The sequence below is a fragment of the Lycorma delicatula genome, chromosome 12 (assembly GCF_047948215.1).
Source record: "Lycorma delicatula isolate Av1 chromosome 12, ASM4794821v1, whole genome shotgun sequence".
NCBI lineage: Eukaryota > Metazoa > Arthropoda > Insecta > Hemiptera > Fulgoridae > Lycorma > Lycorma delicatula.
Window position 1 is genome coordinate 44,364,971 of NC_134466.1, and position 19,683 is coordinate 44,384,653.

General features: G+C 30.9%; 1 protein-coding gene across 1 annotated transcript in view; it reads left to right on the forward strand.

Annotated features, from left to right (window-relative positions):
- LOC142332751 (neuroligin-4, Y-linked-like) overlaps nt 1–19,683 on the forward strand; it is a 702,340-nt gene that overhangs the window by 640,292 nt on the left and 42,365 nt on the right. The window contains exon 7 of the mRNA XM_075379365.1: nt 14,269–14,390. Within this exon, the coding sequence (XP_075235480.1) occupies nt 14,269–14,390 (122 nt within the window). The remainder of the gene's footprint in view (nt 1–14,268; nt 14,391–19,683) is intronic.

A 19,683-nucleotide genomic window follows, 5' to 3' on the forward strand; every position in this document is an offset into this window, starting at 1 on the left:
ATTTAATAGATGTAACGCAGGTGGTAAATTTAACATTGCGTCATTATATCGGAAAGGGGTAAAGGATTTATATGATAATCTTATACAACAGTACGCCTCCTACAGTGCTATACGGGCAAGCAGAAACTAAATGAGCTCTAGGTATATAACCATTATCCCTGTATAAAGGAATAAATATACAGAGACAACAACCAACACAAAGCTAAAATGGTTATGTTGGGATTAAATTGTAGTCATTTCACACACATACATTAAGTACGGATTCATATTTACACAGCAGTGACAAATGGGTTGTCTAAAGGAAATCCAAAATTGAAATCCTGATTATATTTATTATTTAACAGATAATTTTCTCTCTCCCTATTTATCTACTTCTTGATCATACCTCTCCTTAATAATACTAAATTTTATTCCCTTCCCCTCCCACTGTTCGTTACTAAATCTCGTAATTATTATCAACATGCTTAGATTTCTTTACTTCAATACAAAAAATTTTATATTAATTTATTACAAAATCTAAATCAATTATTAGTAATGGAGGACAATACAGTATGTCCTGAGTTCGATAAATTATCTCGAATTTGAATTTTGTTTATTATTTATAACAATCGCTTTAACTTTTCCAATTTTTATAAAATGTAACTGATGTATAAAATGATATTTTTTTTTTAATTCTTGTGCAGAACTGCCCAAGAAACCCGATTTTTCGTTATTTTATTCTGCATAATATTTTTGAGCAAGAAATATGTAAAACAAATTAAATGAGAAAACTAATAGGTATAACTAAGAGTAAGTATAATAGTTATTTCATACTAGCAGATTTCGAAGTCGAAAGTTCTAGGTTTCAAGTCCTAGTAAAGGTAATTTACTTTTATACGGATTTGAACAGTAGATTATGAATACCAGTGATCTTTGGTGGTTGAGTTTCAATTAACCACATATCTCAGGAATAGTCGACCTGAGACTGTAAAAGACTATACTTCTTTTACATTCATACGTATTATGAAAGAGGGCAGCAGCTCTTTCAGTAGTTATTAGGGGCGTGAGTCACAATGACTTAAACGGCCATACCAACATCACTCAGTCCTCTGAGTACTGCGCAGCTGAAAGCAATGGAAAACTACAACTGCTTTTTTTCCAAGAAAATATGGCTCTGCATTTTCATATAACAATGATGGAGGCGCCTTCCTTGGTAAAATATTCCGGAGGTAAACTAGTCCCCCGTTCGGATCTCCGGGTGGGGACTACTAAGGAAGGGGTCACCAGAAAATTAAAAAATACCATTCTACGAGTCGGAGCGTGGAATGTTAGAAGCCTAAAAAAGGTTGGTAGGCTAGAAAATTTAAAAAGGGAAATGGATAGGATAAATGTGGATGTAGTAGGAATTAGTGAGGTTCGGTGGGAAGAGGAAGGCGACTTTTGGTCAGGTGATTTTAGAGTAATTAACTCAGCGTCAAATAATGGGCAGGTAGGAGTAGGTTTCATAATGAACAAGAAGATAGGGAAGAGAGTAGAGTATTTCAATACGCATAGCGATAGAAAAAAAAAAGGTAGAAGGAAAAAATTATGTAGGCAGGCCACGCTTGGAATATGTAAAACAAATTGTTAGGGATGTAGGATGTAGAGGGTATACTGAAATGAAACGACTAGCACTAGATAGGGAATCTTGGAGATCTGCATCAAACCAGTCAAATGACTGAAGACAAAAAAAACGTATTATCATCTTATTTATTTTAACTCGTATTATTTTAACTAGTTCAACGTGACGTCATTACGTACATACTACGTATGTATCTCGCGTAACTCAAAAACGATTAGCGGTAGGATGTTGGAATTTTGTAATTAGAACTGTTGTAACATCTAGTTGTGCCCTGCACTTTTTATTACAAGTCTCCAAAAATGCCCGAAATCCAAAAAAAAATTAGATTTTGGACTATTTCTTAACTGCAGTAATAAGCCCTTATTGAAAGCTTTTCGACGATATATCATAACTGGTGCTTATTTTCATTGGTTCCAGAATAATAGTCAAATAAAATTTTAATTAAGAAAGTATTTGGACTTTATAAGGGGAAGGCACATTGGTACGAATCACAACTCCTTTTAATAAATTTTTTTTTTTTTTTTAATTTAAATATATTGATTTATTAATTAATTATTAACCTCTCATTATAAAAAAAATTAAATTAAAAAAAAATATATAATATTAATATATATATATATATATATATATATATATTATTATTATTATTATTATTATTATTATTATTATTATTATTATTATTATTATACATAAATTATAATAATATATTATATTATTGTAATATATTATTATTTTTATAATATATTTTTTATATTATTTTTTTTTTTTTGTTAAATATAATAAATATATATACATGAAAAATATTAGAAGTTATTAATGAAATAAAATTTTATGTAATTTTCATTTTAAAAAACTGTATATATAATTTAATAGGCGTAAAAGAAGTCATGTGGTATACACATCAGTGTTTTTTTTATTTTGTATTATCTTCAGAATTACATTTAATAAGAAACTTTGAAATTTTAATAATGGAATTAATGGCCCAAACACCAATAATAATGGCCTTCAAAAAAAAAAAATAATACTGTGACCATCGGAGAAACTCTCAGGTAAAATATTTTTTATATCATCAAAATCTGCTAGTTTTTTTATAAAAAATACTTCTTGAAATTTAAAAAATTCATTAAATTATGTAACTCCTTTCATATATGTTGATTTAAAAACTAATTAATTTTAGCTGCTCTTTTTCGAAAATCGAAACGTTTTGAAAATGTGCGTATTACACTTCGGTTTTTACAAAAATCCACAAACGATAAACAATTAACTATCGCTCTAACGGTGTCGATGATGTTAAAGAAACAATTAATTAAATTAATTAATTAATTTTTTTTAACAAAATTCCTCATTGAATAAAAAAGTGTCAACTTTAAGCATGTAAAAAACAGAAAATTAGTAGGATACATGTTAAAACAGGTAATCCTTACCTAATACGTAAACAAATGTAAAAATCTGTTGGTTTGTTTGTTATTCAAATACGCTTAACAGGGTGAAAGGTTTTGAATAAATTATTTTTTAGCCAAAAGGGCAAATCCCGGATTGAAAATAAACGTTTTTTTTTTTTAATCGTGATTAGTTGCAATGTCCCCGAGAGAAAACTGAAAATAGTATAAACTGTTTGTATTCGATGATTCTTAAATCGCTATCAAACGGATATGAATGGAATTTACAATACAAATAATTTAATTAATTGTAAACGTTTTACGTAAACAGAGTGATTTTTTTATTCTATAATCACATGTTTTTTTTTTTATTAACATTATCTTTTAAAAATGAATATCAGATGTGAGTAAAAATATTACTGTTGAATTAAGTTAATCAATTTTCTCGATAATATTATATAATATATATAAAAATTCTTAACTAGAATTCTGTACAGAAGAATTGAGAGAAGAGTGGAAGAAGTGTTAGGAACAGACCAATTTGGTTTCAGAAAATGTTTAAGGACAAGGGAAGCAATTTTAGCACTCAGATTAATAGTAGAAGGAAGATTAAAGAAAAACAAACCAACATACTTGGCATTTATAGACCTGGAAATGGCATTCGATAAGGTAGATTGGAATAAAATGTTTCAGCATTTTAAAAACATTACGGTTCAAATACAGAGATAGAAGAACAATTGCTAACATGTACAGGAACCAAACAGCAACAGTAACAATTGAACATAAGAAAGAAGCCGTAATAAAAAGGGAGTCCGACTCCCTTTAAAGATGATATAGTAATTCTAGTTGAAAGTGGAACAGATTTAGAAGAAACATTGAACGGCTGAAGTCCTACACAAGAACTACCGCATGAAAATAAACAAGAAGAAAACGAAAGTAATGAAATGAAGAAGAAATAATTTAGATGGACCACTGAATATAAAAATAGGAAGAGAAAAGATTACAGAAGTAGAAGAGAATTTTGTTATTTGGGAAGTAGATTTACCCAAAAGATGGACGAAGCAGGAGCGATATAAAATGTCGAATAGCACAGGCGAAACGAGACTTCAGTCAGAAATATAATTTGTTTACACCAAAAATTAATTTAAACGTCAGGAAAACATTTTTGAAAGTACATGTTTGGAGCGTAGCTTTATATGGAAGTGAAACTTGGACGATCGGAGTGCCTGAGAAGAAAAGATTAGAAGCTTTTGAAATGCGGTGCTATAGGAAAATGTTAAAAATCAGATAGGTGGATAAAGTGACAAATGAAAAGGTGTTGCGGCAAATCAATGAAGAAAGAAGCATTTGGAAAAATACAATTAAGAGTAGGGACAGACTTAAGGGCATCGTGAAATAGTCGTTTTAAATTGAAGGGACAGGTAGAAGGAAAAAATTGTGAATGCAGGCAACGTTTGGAATATGTAAAACAAACTGTTAGGGATGTAGGATGTAAGCGGTATACCGATATTAAACGACTAGATAGGGAATCTTGGAGAGCTGCGTCAAACCAGTCAAATGACCGGACAAACAAAAAATATAATATATCATGTAAGGAAAACGTAGGTGTAATATTTGACAGATATATTTGTAAGAACGCGGAAAATCGTGGAGAAACTTTGATAACAGCAACATTAATAATTCGGAATTTCTTTTTTCATTAATGAAAAAAATATTTTAACAAATATAACTTTTTATAGAAAGGTACAGAAATTCTAGTATTCTTTTCTGTTTCCTTTTCCCCTTATCCTGGATCAGGAGATGAAACCGCTACCTCGTTCTATCCTTCCGCTTCAACACTTCCTACTTTAACATCTCCTATTTATAGTGTCATTTTCAACTTTATCTACCAAACGGGAATTTATACCAGGTTATTTCCCACTTACCACCTGCTTCAAAATTTCAATACTTAGAATATTTACGTGATTTACTAACTGACATAAATATAGATTTTTATAATTTGTAAACTTTAAATAAAACGTTCTTTGTTTATTTTTATTTCTTGTATATAAAAATAATATTTACTATTTAAATATGATATAAATTTACAAAAAAAAAAAAACAACAGCAAATTAAACATTACTTGAGAGGTTGAATTACCGAGGTTCAAATTAACATAAACAGATGATTTTATTATTAATGAAAATTACATTTTATAATATAGAATAAATTAAATTTATGCTCTCTAATAATCTGGATTTTTGGTCGGGTTTACTTTTAACACTGCGACTCACATACTGATCACAACATAAAACAGTGAAAGTTTCAATTCTAATACAGACAATTATTTAAATCTTTAAAAATAATTAAAACTAAAACAACCTTAGTTTTATCATAACACAAATTAAAAAATATAATTTTTTTATGAAACAGAAAACTACCCATCACCGTGGCTAAATTGTAGTCTTTCCTTCATTCATACGATGGTCCCGTGGTCGAATCCCGGTCAGGTATTTTTCTTACGTTAGAAAATTCCATTTCCATATTCCCGGGTACAAGCTCTATGGTTAGCAAGAAAATATGATGTTTATTATAATACATGAAGTAATTATCTTTTAACGAAGGGGGATTTTTACTTAACCCATCGGCTTGGTCTAGCGGTGAACGCGTCTTCCCAAATCAGCTGATTTGGAAATCGAGAGTTCCAGCGTTCAGGTAAAGTAAGTTATTTTTACACGGATTTAAATATTAGATCGTGGATACCGGTGTTCTTTGGTGGTTGGGTTTCAATTAACCACACATTTCAGGAATGGTCGAACTGGGACTGTACAAGACTACACTTGATTTTCACTCATACATATCATCCTCTGACGTAATACCTGATCGGTAATTCCCGGAGACTAAAAAGGAAAAAGAAAGAAGTTATAGTCATTGCGGGCATCTCTCATTTAAACAATTTTCCGGGATGAGGATTGGGATTATTGAAGGAACTGACAGGAGTGATATGCACATGCGGTTGTTTCGAGAATGGAAGTTCCGGTGGAACATGTTTTTCACCGGGCGATGGACACATCGCCTGATCTGATGATGATGACTTATGGTCTGATAAAATTGGTCTAGGCGCTATGTCTAGACTCGGTTATCTATTTCAGAGGGTAATATTTTAAGAAAAGAAGAGTGAAAAATTTCGAAAGAAGACTAAAGCGAAGGCGTTGGCCGAGATAAGTTTTACTGATATAAATGTCTGCTAAGGCATTTGCATCGGTGGCATCCCGGCCTGGCCGATGAATGTAAGATGTAATCAATTAGGGGATCTAAAGACGACCTCCGGTAATGCCCCTTAGGGTTCGTAACGGGAGATGTGTTGTGGCGACAGGAATCGCCACAACATGGGTATCTTCCCCCTGCGGGATTAGGATGACGAGTTTATAATAATTTGGCTTCATTGTCAAAAGAAAAAAAATAAATGCTCTAATTTACTAGTTAAATCTTTTGTCCAAAACCATCCAATTTCAATACATTGCAAACTATTTTCTTTCAATAAAAAAAACTGATGTAATACCCAAAAAAAAAATTAATTTTTACACTACTTCCCAAAAAGAAGTTAATATATTTAGGATATACGTATGAACGTTAGGTTCACTGTAGCAGCTCAACAGTCGAACCGATTTAGATGTACGACCCCGCGTTGGAATCCTTACGTTACCGAAAGTGTCTTACGGTATATATATATATATATATATATATATATATATATATATATATGTGTGTGTGTGTATATATAAATATATATACACATATATATTGGTATGTGTGTGTGCGCGCGCGCGCGCGAGCGCGCAAGTGATCCAAAAGGAAAGGGAATCTGGAAACTGATTCTAGGGCTTGAAATAAGGAAAAATCTTATAAAAAACAAATGTCCGAGAAACTTTGTTACAGAGTTACGGCTAGCGAAAAATTTCACGTGAATTTCAGTCCCCGCCGTGAAATTTCCGTATATTACTGGTAAACTAGACAGTTTCTTATATTTTTTGACCTGAAAAATCAAGTAACACAGGTACCAGAACTGTATTTACCATATATATCTGTTTATTTTGTGTATATAACTTTTATGATATACAACGTAAAACACAAAATCATTTTTTTAGGTTTGAAATACAATAAATTTGTTAACTACAAATAAATGTGTAAATGTTATTATCAAAACGTATAAAAAATTCTATTCTGGGAAAATTGATTAAATTAAGTTTATGAAAAAAAAATAGTGAATTTTTAATAATAAAAAACTTAAAAATACCTTATGAATTTGTAAAAATTAAAAAACAGCTCTTATGTAGTATATATTTAGACTTCTGAAAAATTAAAAATATTTTTAATTTACTTTAAAAAAAGTGAGGTTTATACACAAATAATTTATTACACGACTGCCTAAAAAAGAAGTGTTATGTATTTAGGGTGTACCTGGGTATGTACGTTCCACCGTAGCAGCGCAGCGGCTAAACTGATTTATATGTATTATTCCGCGTTGGAAACCTTACGTTACCGGGAATTTTAACTGATTACATCTGTTAATAGGATTCTCTCGTCCGTAAGGGAATTTATAGATCTTTAACATTTTTGACAAAGGCAGTTTTGTTAACCTTCCTTCAATTAACATAAAGGTTCGATGAAAATACTGTCAGGTAAAAACATTTACAGAAAATCAAATGGCTTGGAGGCTGGCTATGCGCTGAGTGAAACCAGCTGAGTGGCAGAGCAGTAATAATTTGAATTTATAATCAATTTACAGTAATCGATTAATAATAATCGATACAATACTGTTAAAATGTTTTGTCTTCTTGGTCTTTTTTTTTAATATATATATATAATTATTATGGTAACTTATCTACATAATTTCCAGAGTATACATTTCCAGATAATATAGAAAACATAAGCATGAGTAGTAATTTCTGATATAATAATAATTAAGTCCCACAAACAAGAAAAACAAACAATGATTTTGTAGTACGTCCATTATACTTTGTTGGCTGAAACCGATATACTTATAGATACACAAGTGGTTGAATAGTAGATAATTTGTGAACAAAAATAAGAGGTATATTATTGGTTCAGTAATTAAGCAATTAAATGGTGCCTTTTTTTTACATACGTGCCTATTTTTGTTTAATTTTTCTAAAATAAAAGTCGATTAATAAAAAAAATTCCAGCTTTATATTAATAAATTTGATTAATTTTTTATGTTAAAATAAATTAAAATAAATAGCTTTAAAATAAAAAATATTTAGTTTGTCGAGGATTTAAAAAAAAAAAAACTCCTTTTTTGTCCGAATAATTGACGTAGTACACAAATGTATTTTAAATATTTCACTATCCAGTTTATTATAGCCAGAATTGGGAAAATTTACAATCATTTTTCAAAATTTTTTTACCTTTCTTCAATCCCATTCAAGGTAGAATTTCAAAAATCTAGAAATTGGTTTATTGATATGAAGATTTTTGTTGGAGTTTATCCAACAAAAATCAGGCTGATTTCATAATTTGTTACTGAGAAATTAAAAAAAAGAATTTCAAAAAATCAAAAAATGGTTTTTAGATCAAACCTAGCCCAAACATTGACATACACTCAGAGTTCACACAATTTATTAAAAATTGTACTTCAACCGGAAAATCTTCACTACTACATATATAGATTACTTTATTTAACGAAAATTTAATTTTATAGTTATGTAATATATCATTCAGTTCAAACCCTGCTCATAGTTCATTAATTCAATTCATTAAATTTTATGCTTTAACCGGCAAATCTCCCACCTACGTATAAATTTCTTATTTCGGAATTTTTCGAGATAAAATATATCTAAAAACCTTCTCAATTATGCCAAAAAAAAACCAGAAAATAAGTAAAAAAATTTGGTAAAAATCTGGTTGTGACTGATCGGGTAGTTTTTGTTTTGTTTATACCGAACTAAAAAAAAAAACCTCTCCTCTATTAGAGTTGCATTAAGTAATACGTTATACTCTGAGAGAAAATAATACCAATCTTACCAACGTAAAATGAATAAATACAAAAAAATAATTTGTAAAACATATTTTCAGCTATTAGGATTGATAAAAGCTAAAGAAAAATAAAAAGATATCAAAACTAATCTAATAAAGATAAATTTTAAATTTTCAAGAAACGGAATATAAATTCAAGCAAGAAAGAAATGAAAAAGTACTTAAATTTATTCCAACTGAAGATTAAGGAGTACTGTAGTATAGTGGCAGACATTAGTTCCATTAAGATTAACGAATGAAGAATAGTCATCCCTACGTAAAAAGCCCCTTAGTAAAAATAAAAAAAAAAATTAAAAAAAAGAATAAAAAGAAAACTGTTGAAAAAGAAAGTTAGAAAATAAAACAAAAAGAAGTACGATGAAAAGAATGTTGTAACAGAAAATGGATAAAACGTAGAAAAGGTGATGCCATAGTCAATAAATCACAATAAGACTATGGGCGTTTCTTTGTCTTAACACCTTTCGCTAATGGTCTAAATGTGCCATAGCACTCAAACGAAATAACCATTACTGTACTGTATTTTGTACATACATAAGCGCATATACGTTCATACACACAAACACATACAGACGCTTACGAACATAAATTTTGTGTGTGTGTTATTTTTATAGGTTTAAATGTATTTACGCTATTATAAAAACATATCTATCTATCTTTATATTACGAGACGACGTGAAAGATAATGAATAGACATTTACTATCCCCGTTATTATGAAAAAAATCCTTCTCGCTAATTTTACCGTTTCTTGGATAGCTATGAAACTCAAATTGCTTACCTATAGCTAAAAGGAGATCTTAAGAAAAAGCCACAAAAAAGCTGTTTTAATACCACAAAATATTAGGTCAAATTTAAAAAAAAATATATATGAGATAAGCTGGAAACTTGAAACCTGCTTGAATATTCTCTTTATTTCGTCGAGTAGGGGCCCGACTTAATCGGATATGCTCTTCAGCTATTAAACTTATAGAACAGTATTCCCGAATTGGTCCATAGGCTGCTCTTTCACCAAATATTATTTAATGTATTGTCTCCAACCTGTGCGAAATGTATACTTTTGATTCAGGTTTCTACATTCTCAGCATAGAGAACTCATAGGAAGTCCGATTTACGCCTAAAAAAATTTTAATAAAAGGGAAGGAATAAGGAATAATGAAAACGATAGGTGTAGAAAACACAGTTTACCAATCAGATTAAACACTTTTACCTTTCCGTCTTAACGTGAACCCGTATTCTCCTTATGCGGTAAACTTTATCTGATTAGCCTCTGGAACCACCGTAAGGTATTATTTCAGAGGATGAAGTATGAATGTAAATGAAATGTAACCTTGTAAAGTCTCAAAGGTCAACCGCTGCTGAGATGTGTGGTAAATTGAAACCCAACCACCAAAGAACACCAGTATCTTGTATTCAAATCCGTATAAAAGTTAACTACCAACAATTATAATAAGGAATATTTTACTTTTCACTCACCTCTAAAGGAGAATGGAAAATTGGTAGCCAAAAATAAAAAAATAAAAACAACCAGAACCAAGCATATCTCGCTATACAAGAAAAACAGTATTACAAAAGATTTCAAGAAGATAGAATTCTAGTATACACCATTCTAATACTTATAAAAGTTTAGAAATTTCTTTTAAAAAGTAATTAGAACTTTAAACAGAAAAAAGTAATAATGTGTATATATCTTAAAATGCTTCGTTTGCGAGTTAACGCTAGTGAAAGATTTTGCTTGGATTTCAGCTACCCCGGTCAAATGAGGTCTAACTGAAATTTTTAAGACGTTAATTAAAGAATAAAATTAGTAATTTACTGCGCTTATTGACCTGAAAAATCCAATAAAACAGATCCTAGAACCGAATCTGAAATAGGTTTTGAGAAATCTGGTGTGAAAACCAATAAATTGCGGTAAAAAACCCACGTTTTTTATGTTTGACTTTCAGTAACTTTGTTAAATTGGTAATAAGCACGTAAAACTTTGTACGCCTTTAAATTAAATATAAACACATTTTTTTAAAAATGTTTACATAAAATTTTATTTCATTAATAACTTCTCATATTTTTTCATGTTTTTTTTTTCTTTATTATTCAGTTATTATTTACTGTAAATCGTATTTTTTACAATCCAATATGTTTAAATTTTAAAAAAGTTATAAAAAAGGAGATTAAGTCGAATTTGAACTGATGTGCCTTCCCCTTCTAAGATCCGAATATTTCATTAATTAAACATTTATTTGGCTACAACACTGGAATGCAAATAAATACCACTTGATATATCATTGAAAAGTTCTCAATCAGGGCTTTCTTACTGCAGTTAACAAAAAGTCCAAACCCCAGATTTCTTTTATTTCAGGCTTTTTTGAATACCTTTGGTCCAGTCGATTGCATTCAAAAGTTTACGTGCACAACTAGATGTTATAACAGTCCTAAGAACAAAATTTCAACAACCTCCGGCTAATCGTTTTTGAGTTATGCGAGATACATACGTGCGTACAGACGTCACGCCGAAACTAGTAAAAGTGGATTCAAGGATGGTTAAAATTAGTAGTTCCGCTGAAATATGAAAACCGAAATTTTTCGCGATCACAATACTTCCTTTATTTCGTACAAGGAAGTTAAATCCCACAGATGATAAATTTTTCACTAGAAAACAAATATTTGAACAATTACAACTTACTACATTTTAATTAATTTATTACTGTATTTGTACGTTGAAGCAAAAATCCAAAATTCGAAGTTTAGAACTTGATCGTTGTAACGTAACACTAATTGGATGTTGTAAAATAACAGCTGATTTACTATATTAAATTTGTAATTCGTTTTTTAAATTTCAAAGGTGTTTAAAAAAACTTATTCTACAGGCGCATCCGAAATTTAGATGTGCAATGGAATTATGGAAATAATGATAAAGCTTTCTTAATTATTACTTTATTATTTAACAGAAACGGATATTATTATAACTGATATATTTTATAAAAGGTATTGAAAATGACCTTCAGTATCCATATTCATACAACACTGCACGCATTTCAATTTTTTTCAAACACTTTAACAAGCTGATTTACTCGAATGTCTCGTACATACATCGTTATTCGGGTTTTAGTTCGTTAATCTTGCATTGTCTGTTGCAATACACTACTTGTTTCGCTGCCCTCCACAGAAAATAATCTGAGGGAGACAAATCGAGCAATCATGCAGGCCACAAACTCTCCGAAACGATTCGTTCACCAAAGATATTTCGTAAAAAAGTTACTCATTTGTTAGCTATGTGCACTGTGGCGCCATCTTGTTGGAACCAACCGTGATGATTTCCATTTCTTTTAACTGACTAATGAACTTTGTTAAAAGAGCACAAAAACAATTATTATTTTCAAAAAAAAGATTGGACCCACAATGTGCGTTCTATTCACACCGACCCAGACTCCAATTTTCACTGGCGAAAAAAATTAGGTCGCCAGGGGTTGAATCGTGGACAAGTGTAGGGACAAGGAAGTTAGCTTCAATGCTGAGGTTGTTTCCAGTCCATCCACACGCAAGAGTGGTTGGATTGGAGCGTTCCTATGAAGCATTGAGGACCCTTGAGGTATGTGTGGCGGACGCGCGATTCGTGAGGGCGGTAATGCATAGGGTGCATATACGGACACTGATTACGGTTTAGGGAAAGGTAGCCTTTCTGGGAAGGGACGTCGTGGCAACCAGAAGCGGTGGTCATGATGTCTCAATGAACGAGGAGGGACCCTGACGGGCAGGACAGCGATGTTAGCTGTATGCAAGAGTGGGTTAATCTACAGCCACGTCACTCAGGGCCGACCGAGGCAGCGTTTTCTAGGGATTACCGGTTGCCCCCGAGTGGTTAAAAATGGTCTAAAAAAAAAACCACTCCAATTTTCGCTTCGTGTAAAGATTGTTCGTGTACTCATCGGGTATGCCGACCACAGTTCTTTATTTTGTGAAATAGATGAAACCACTCTTTATCTGTAAATTTCGAGGATACCTAAGGAATTTTGGTCAATAAAACGTTTAAACCGTTGACAATAATTTAGATTTTTGCCATAATCTTTAGGTTTCAGTTCTTGGACATACGTTACTTTGTAAGGGAAAAGTTTCAGTTTTTTCCTTACCGTATTGTGGACGGTATCAAGTCCGATATCTTGATGTTGTGCTAACTTACCAGTTGACTTTGATGAACTTTCAGCCATACCAACCGAAAACAGCTTCTGTTTGTTTAATTTAGGTGGTGGTCCTTCACTTCGATCAACCGTCTTCAACAGATACAGTTGCCCGAAATGTTTCGATAAGAGTTCAAATGGCATTACGGTGAGGAACAACAGTATTTGGAAACTTTTCAGAAAACTTGTTCTTCATTAAATTAGTGTACATCATCACCTTCACGAAAGACGTGTTAAACGAGAAAAATGCGTTCCTCAACTGAAAGATCCACTACGTTTCTTGCAACTATTGACTCCGATAACGAAACAATACGAAACGTAACGAATCACGTTCAATCACAACTAAACAACAGAAGTCTTGATTTATTACTGACTAACAGCCTACCAACACACAAGGAAACCAACCTTACACCGAAAGAACGCCACATACTTCTAAAGCATACTGAAAAGAGATTTTCCAAACGTACTGTATTTAGAATCGAAAACATTTAACTCAAATATAAAATTAAATTATGTGATAATTGAAGTGAACAGTATCACAAAAGAAAATAAGAATATGCTTTCTTTGATTTTCATAAAAATATTTAAAAAAATTACAACTGGATATTCATGAAACAAACAGAAAACAGCTGTTGTGATTCTTTAAATATCTTTTTGAAAATCAAATAGCATATTTGTTTATTTTATTTTCTTATGATGGATTTTCATCAAGTCACAGCTTCATTCACTGTCTGTTATTAGTGGTGTGTGTGTGTGTATGTATGTATGTGTGTTTTGTTTGTTTGGTGGTTGAATATATATAAACTTTTGAACTGACGTTCGGTTTTGGAGTCTGAGGATGTGAAACGCGTAGATGTATCTCGAAATTTTCCGGAAGTTGAATCATGATACCCGTTACAATAGGTAGCTTTCTTATGAAATCAACCTAATAGGTGTAAACAAAATCCATAGAACCTTAATTCATTACAATTTTTACGTTGATGTATAATAAGCATTTGATTTAAAAACTATTAATTTTATAGATAGATTTAATAACTAAATAATATTTAATATTAATAAAATGTAAAAAAAAATTTTTTGTTTCAGAAATCCTAACGATTTTCAAAAACAAGAACCAATGATTTTTGCTGGTTCAAAAGAACGGAATCGTTTCAAAAATATTGTTTGGGACGAATATGATCCAACCCATCAAAAATATTTGGAGATCAGTAAGTATATTCTTTGTTAAATATTTTCTACAATTTAAAAAAAAAGATGAGACTATAATTTACCAAAAATTACACATTTATTGTACAATCCACATAGCGTGTCGGAATCTCCCCACCACTCAATTTATCGAAGACTGACTTGTAATGATAAGACCAAATTAACACTACCTCTGACCCGCCGGGTTGATCTAGTGATGAACGCGTCTTCCAAAATCAGCTGATTTGGAAGTCGAGAGTTCCAAAGCCAGTCCTAGTAAAGCCAGTTATTTTTATACGGATTTGAATACTAGATTGTGAACACCGGTGTTCTTTAGTGGTTGGGGTTCAATTAACCACACATCTCAGGAATGGTCGAACTGAGACTGTACGATATTATCTGAACGGTAATTACCGGAGGCTAAACAGGAAAAGAACACTACCTCTGCAGCTTTTTTAAAATTTATCTAACCATCAATTGTAACTTATGTAAGCAAATATCTCGATGAAAGAAATATAATTTTACTTCAGCTAACTTTGATCTTCTGCATATATCGTAAAAGAAAAGGCTTATACATTCATGCTGTTAGATTATATAACAACCACATACGTGTTTAATTTATATTTTTATAAATTATATATGTTATTTATGTACATATAAATGAAAAGCTTAGAGAACTGTGATTCAGGTTCTCTATTCAGCTTTATCTGTTCTATTCAGCTTTATCATCAATCTATGTATAAATTAAATTTGTTTAACTTTATTTTATTTTATTAATTGTTTGTTTTTTTTTCATTTAGCTTTATTACGTGCTTAACTTTTACAATGACTACCATTTACCGTTGGAGGTGAAATTAATACACGTCGGAGTACCGCAGGGAAGCATTTTAGTCCCATTTGTATTTCCCACACGGACATCTAGCAAAACATCAGTAATTATCGTTGATGACATATCGATTCCAGCTGTTAATTAAGTTCTTAATACTAAATTTACAGTACCTAAAACAATATTTACATATCATCAAATATTAATAGAAGGCGACTGAGATAAAATGAGAAAAAATATACACGTGTTACTTATACACTTAAAAAATAAATATAGCCTGTATTATCTAAATATTGAACTAATCCTTAATCAAAGTAAAGTGCACGCAGAAATGACGTGGCAAAGGCTTGGTAATAGCCAGTTTGACAACAATGAATAACAAATGAAATAGGATTAATTGAAACAGTACTGAGGTGGAAAGGTAGCTGAGAGGTGCCGCAGAAACCGTCGATCACAATCAATTACCATTTTTTATATTTAGCCACAACAAAGCCTCCAAAATAGTAGTCAGATTCCAATTCAATATTTTTCGACAAAAAAATTATAGGTCTTTGTAAATATATTATTCGAACATCTCCTACTAGTATCCATTTTATTAATTTCAGGAAGTAAAATGTGAATTAAAATACTGAATCTTCTTTATCTCTTCGATGTAATGATTGAAATCTTTTTATCATAGTAGCTTAATTCTTTAATCACATTTAATTATCCTACAACTCTTTTCATCTGTCCATCATTTTCATCACAAGCTATCATACCTTCTGATGATGAAAATTTTATACCTCTTATGCATTTCACAAATAAATAAATTTATTAAGAGATGATTTTGGATTTGTACGTTTGGACAGATGAAAAGAGTTTTAGGATCATTAAATGTGATTAAAGAATTAAGCTACTAAGATAGTATCTATATGATTGACAGCTTGTCCTATTCTATTGGTGTTAGGACATGTAACCGCTACATATTCGACGCTCACACTGCTTGTTTAATCGTCACCCCTGTGAGTGACATAAATAATACGGTTAACTGTCTTCACCTTCACTTAAGACTGATTGTTTAACTGAAAGATTAACATTTGGAACAAACGAAAATAACTTTAAAAAAAAACGATATATGTTTGTACAGAATAATTTATGAAATGTAACACAGTTTTCGATCAGTCTTTTGAATTTTACCATAAATTTTTTGAAGAATACAAAAAATAAAATTCTGGGATATTTTTTAAATGTTACAGATCATATTTCATACATAATCATAAAATTTTTTACCCTTTAATTTAAAATCCCAAGAAATATAGCTGGTTTTAGTTTACTGTAGACGCAAAAATCAGAGTGAAATCTTTCACCAGCCGATACGTTTTAACGAAGTATTCCCGAACCTATGATTCTACGAAGTTCTTTATATGCACCAATAGAAATGTCCTGAAATTTTTTTACATTCTTTGTGGAATCACCTGTGAATAAATGTTTTCCACACGTATGTATAAATAAACAAATATTTGTATAAAAATTAAATTTATCATTTAATTTAAATCAATAAAACCCAAAAGAATTTTCTTGTAAATTTAAAAAAAACTTTTTTTTTGAAGTAAGGCGTTTATAGAGATTTATTATCTTCTTCGTTTGTTCTATAAAATTGAAAAATATTAAAAATAATATACAAACAATATGTATATGTGGCATAAAAAATTTCATTTTTCTCTAGAAATAGACGCGAAAAAAATATGCTTTAAAAACTTCATACGTATATGGATTCGTAAACCAATCCAGCTTTTATCATCAAAACGATCCTCCAATACATGGTTTTAAGCTTTTTTAATCTCACGCGTTACGTAAGATATCAACAGATGATAGAGGTTAACCCACCAGGTTGGTCTAGTGGTGAACGCGTCTTCCCAAATCAGCTGATTTGGAAGTCGAGAGTTCCAGGCGTTCAAGTCCTAGTAAAGGCAGTTACTTTTATACGGATTTGAATACTAGATGATCGTGGATACCGGTGTTCTTTGGTGGTTGGGTTTCAATTAACCACACATCTCAGGAATGGTCGAACTGAGACTGTACAAGACTACACTCATACATATCATCCTCTGAAGTAATATCTGAACGATAATTCCCGGAAGCTAAATAAGGAAAGAAAAAAAACGATGATGAGAGATTGCCGGCTTCCGTGGCACGAGTGGTAATGTCTAGGCCTTTCATCCGGAGGTCCCGGGTTCGAATCCCGGTCAGATAAGGCATTTTCATACACTCTACAAATGTCATCCTATGAAGCAGTATCTTACGGTGGTCCCGGAGATTAAAGAAAAACAAAAAAAAAAATGAGAGGTGTAAAAATAAATCTCCATTCCATCCAGAGAAATATAGTGTGGCGTACCTAAAGGGTAGCTTAGAAATTTGTACACCAGTATAGAGATTGAGTAACGAAGAATTTAACAAACTTTCAGGATATGTTCTACTAGTGAAAATAAAAAGTACATATAGACAAAGATTAGCAATAGTTTCGTTAATGAACTTCGGCTTGCGAATGTGGTTTTATATGAAATCTTACCTGAAAAATTAAACAAAATAGATTCTAGAATTGAATTTCCAATAGTTTTCGAAAATCTGGGAAAAGCTGGTTTAATAAACTTTGAAATTTTTAGTTTTTATTGAGTATATGTGGGATGTTATTCATACCATTTTACTTAGAATCAAATTTTTTTAAAGCTTTTACGTATTTATTACAAGATTAAAAAATATATTTTATGGCAAACCTAAAAATATTGTTTTTTTATAACCCGAACAAATCCCTAGTGTTGTGTTTAAGATTGATGTAGACGTGAGGCTTAACGCACCATCTACCGAGTAAACCCGACCCTTATTTACAGTCTAATAATTATTCATTTATTTAATTCTACCGCTCACCTGTGACGTCACAACATAGCAGTCGACTACAATAACATTTTTTGGGGTGGGGATGCGATTTTTCAAATTTTTTTTCTTTTTTACAAATATTGCTTTTTTAATTGTTAACAAATGTGCCTTTGAAAAACATGACCTTTAATAGGCGAAATCTTGAGATACTGAGGATGACCTTGATTTACATCCGCATCCCATAGACCTTTACAGCTGATAATTTAACAGCATCATTGCCCCATATATAAAGTAATTTGACCAAATTTGGTCAAAATCAGTCCAGCAGTTCTGGAGATATAAGGTGATTTTAAAGGCCAACACCGAACACACACACACACACACACGTATATACGAACATTTAACATCCGGAAAATTTCCATCCGGTTTTTTGGGTTCCTTAGGTGTCAAAACGTCAAGACCCGGTGAAAACCGCATATGCCCAAATTGGATAGATTACAATACTCTCTCTTCTACAGATATAGCGCTATCTGGACGGGAAAGTATAAAACAATCATTTGAAAACAGTAAACAATTATCAATATAAAAACTCAAATTAACAGAATTTATTTGAATAATAAAAATGAAAACGGAATCATAACAATATATATATATATTTTAAGGGCTATAATTATATCCTTACTTGTACGTCACAGTATTCTGCTGTATTATAAATAAAAAATAGTAATTTTCCTTATCCGATTGCATACAGGTAATTTAATCTTTAATTACTATTGATTAAATTAAATAAACTAGACAAATTGTAAAAAGAAACGAGCAAAAAATAATTATAATAATAAAACTGAAAGGGAAAGTTGGTATTTTATACTAGTAAAAAAAAAAAAAAAAAGAAAGTTATTTTACTATTCCAACGGGTCACGTTTCAGTTGGAAATAAAATTGCAACTAACATAAAACTGCAGTTTTAGCTTTGGCCTAGGTAGTAAATTACATGTTTCTCATAAATCTTTTCTTCTTTTTTATATCATCTCAATTCAGACACTTTAATCCTTTAAAAAAAAAAATCCCACTTGGTGGGATTTTATTTATTTTTCATACCATTCGATGGAAAGTTTCGGGTTCAAATTCTAGTTTGTTGTTTTTATATGATCAAAAGTCAATTAACATAATTTCTACATACATTTTAAAATAAGTTAATAAATAATTAACCCGCGCGCGCATATACACACCACACACGACCGTACACACAATCGTATTGCTTCCATTAACAAATAAGAACTTTTTTAGAGAGGTGTAAAATTGTGTCAGAGTTGAATATTAAATTTTTAACTACGATGGCTAATTTTTTAAATTATATTAAAACCGCGTTAAAACTTTCCTATGGAAAATAATATTGCACTTTTTTTTTTTTAAGATAATTAAAAAAATTAAATTAGTTACGTAAGAAAATCGCGTGCCTCGAAATATTAAAAAAAATTTATCGGCTAATATTTATTATGGTCTACGGCAGAATCAAAGTGTATTCATCCATTTTTCCTTAAAAATGGATGACATCTACGAATGGATACGCCAAACAAGGTTAAACTTGTCAAACTTGTTAAACTTGTACTTAAGTCAATAAAGCTGATTTTTGTTATT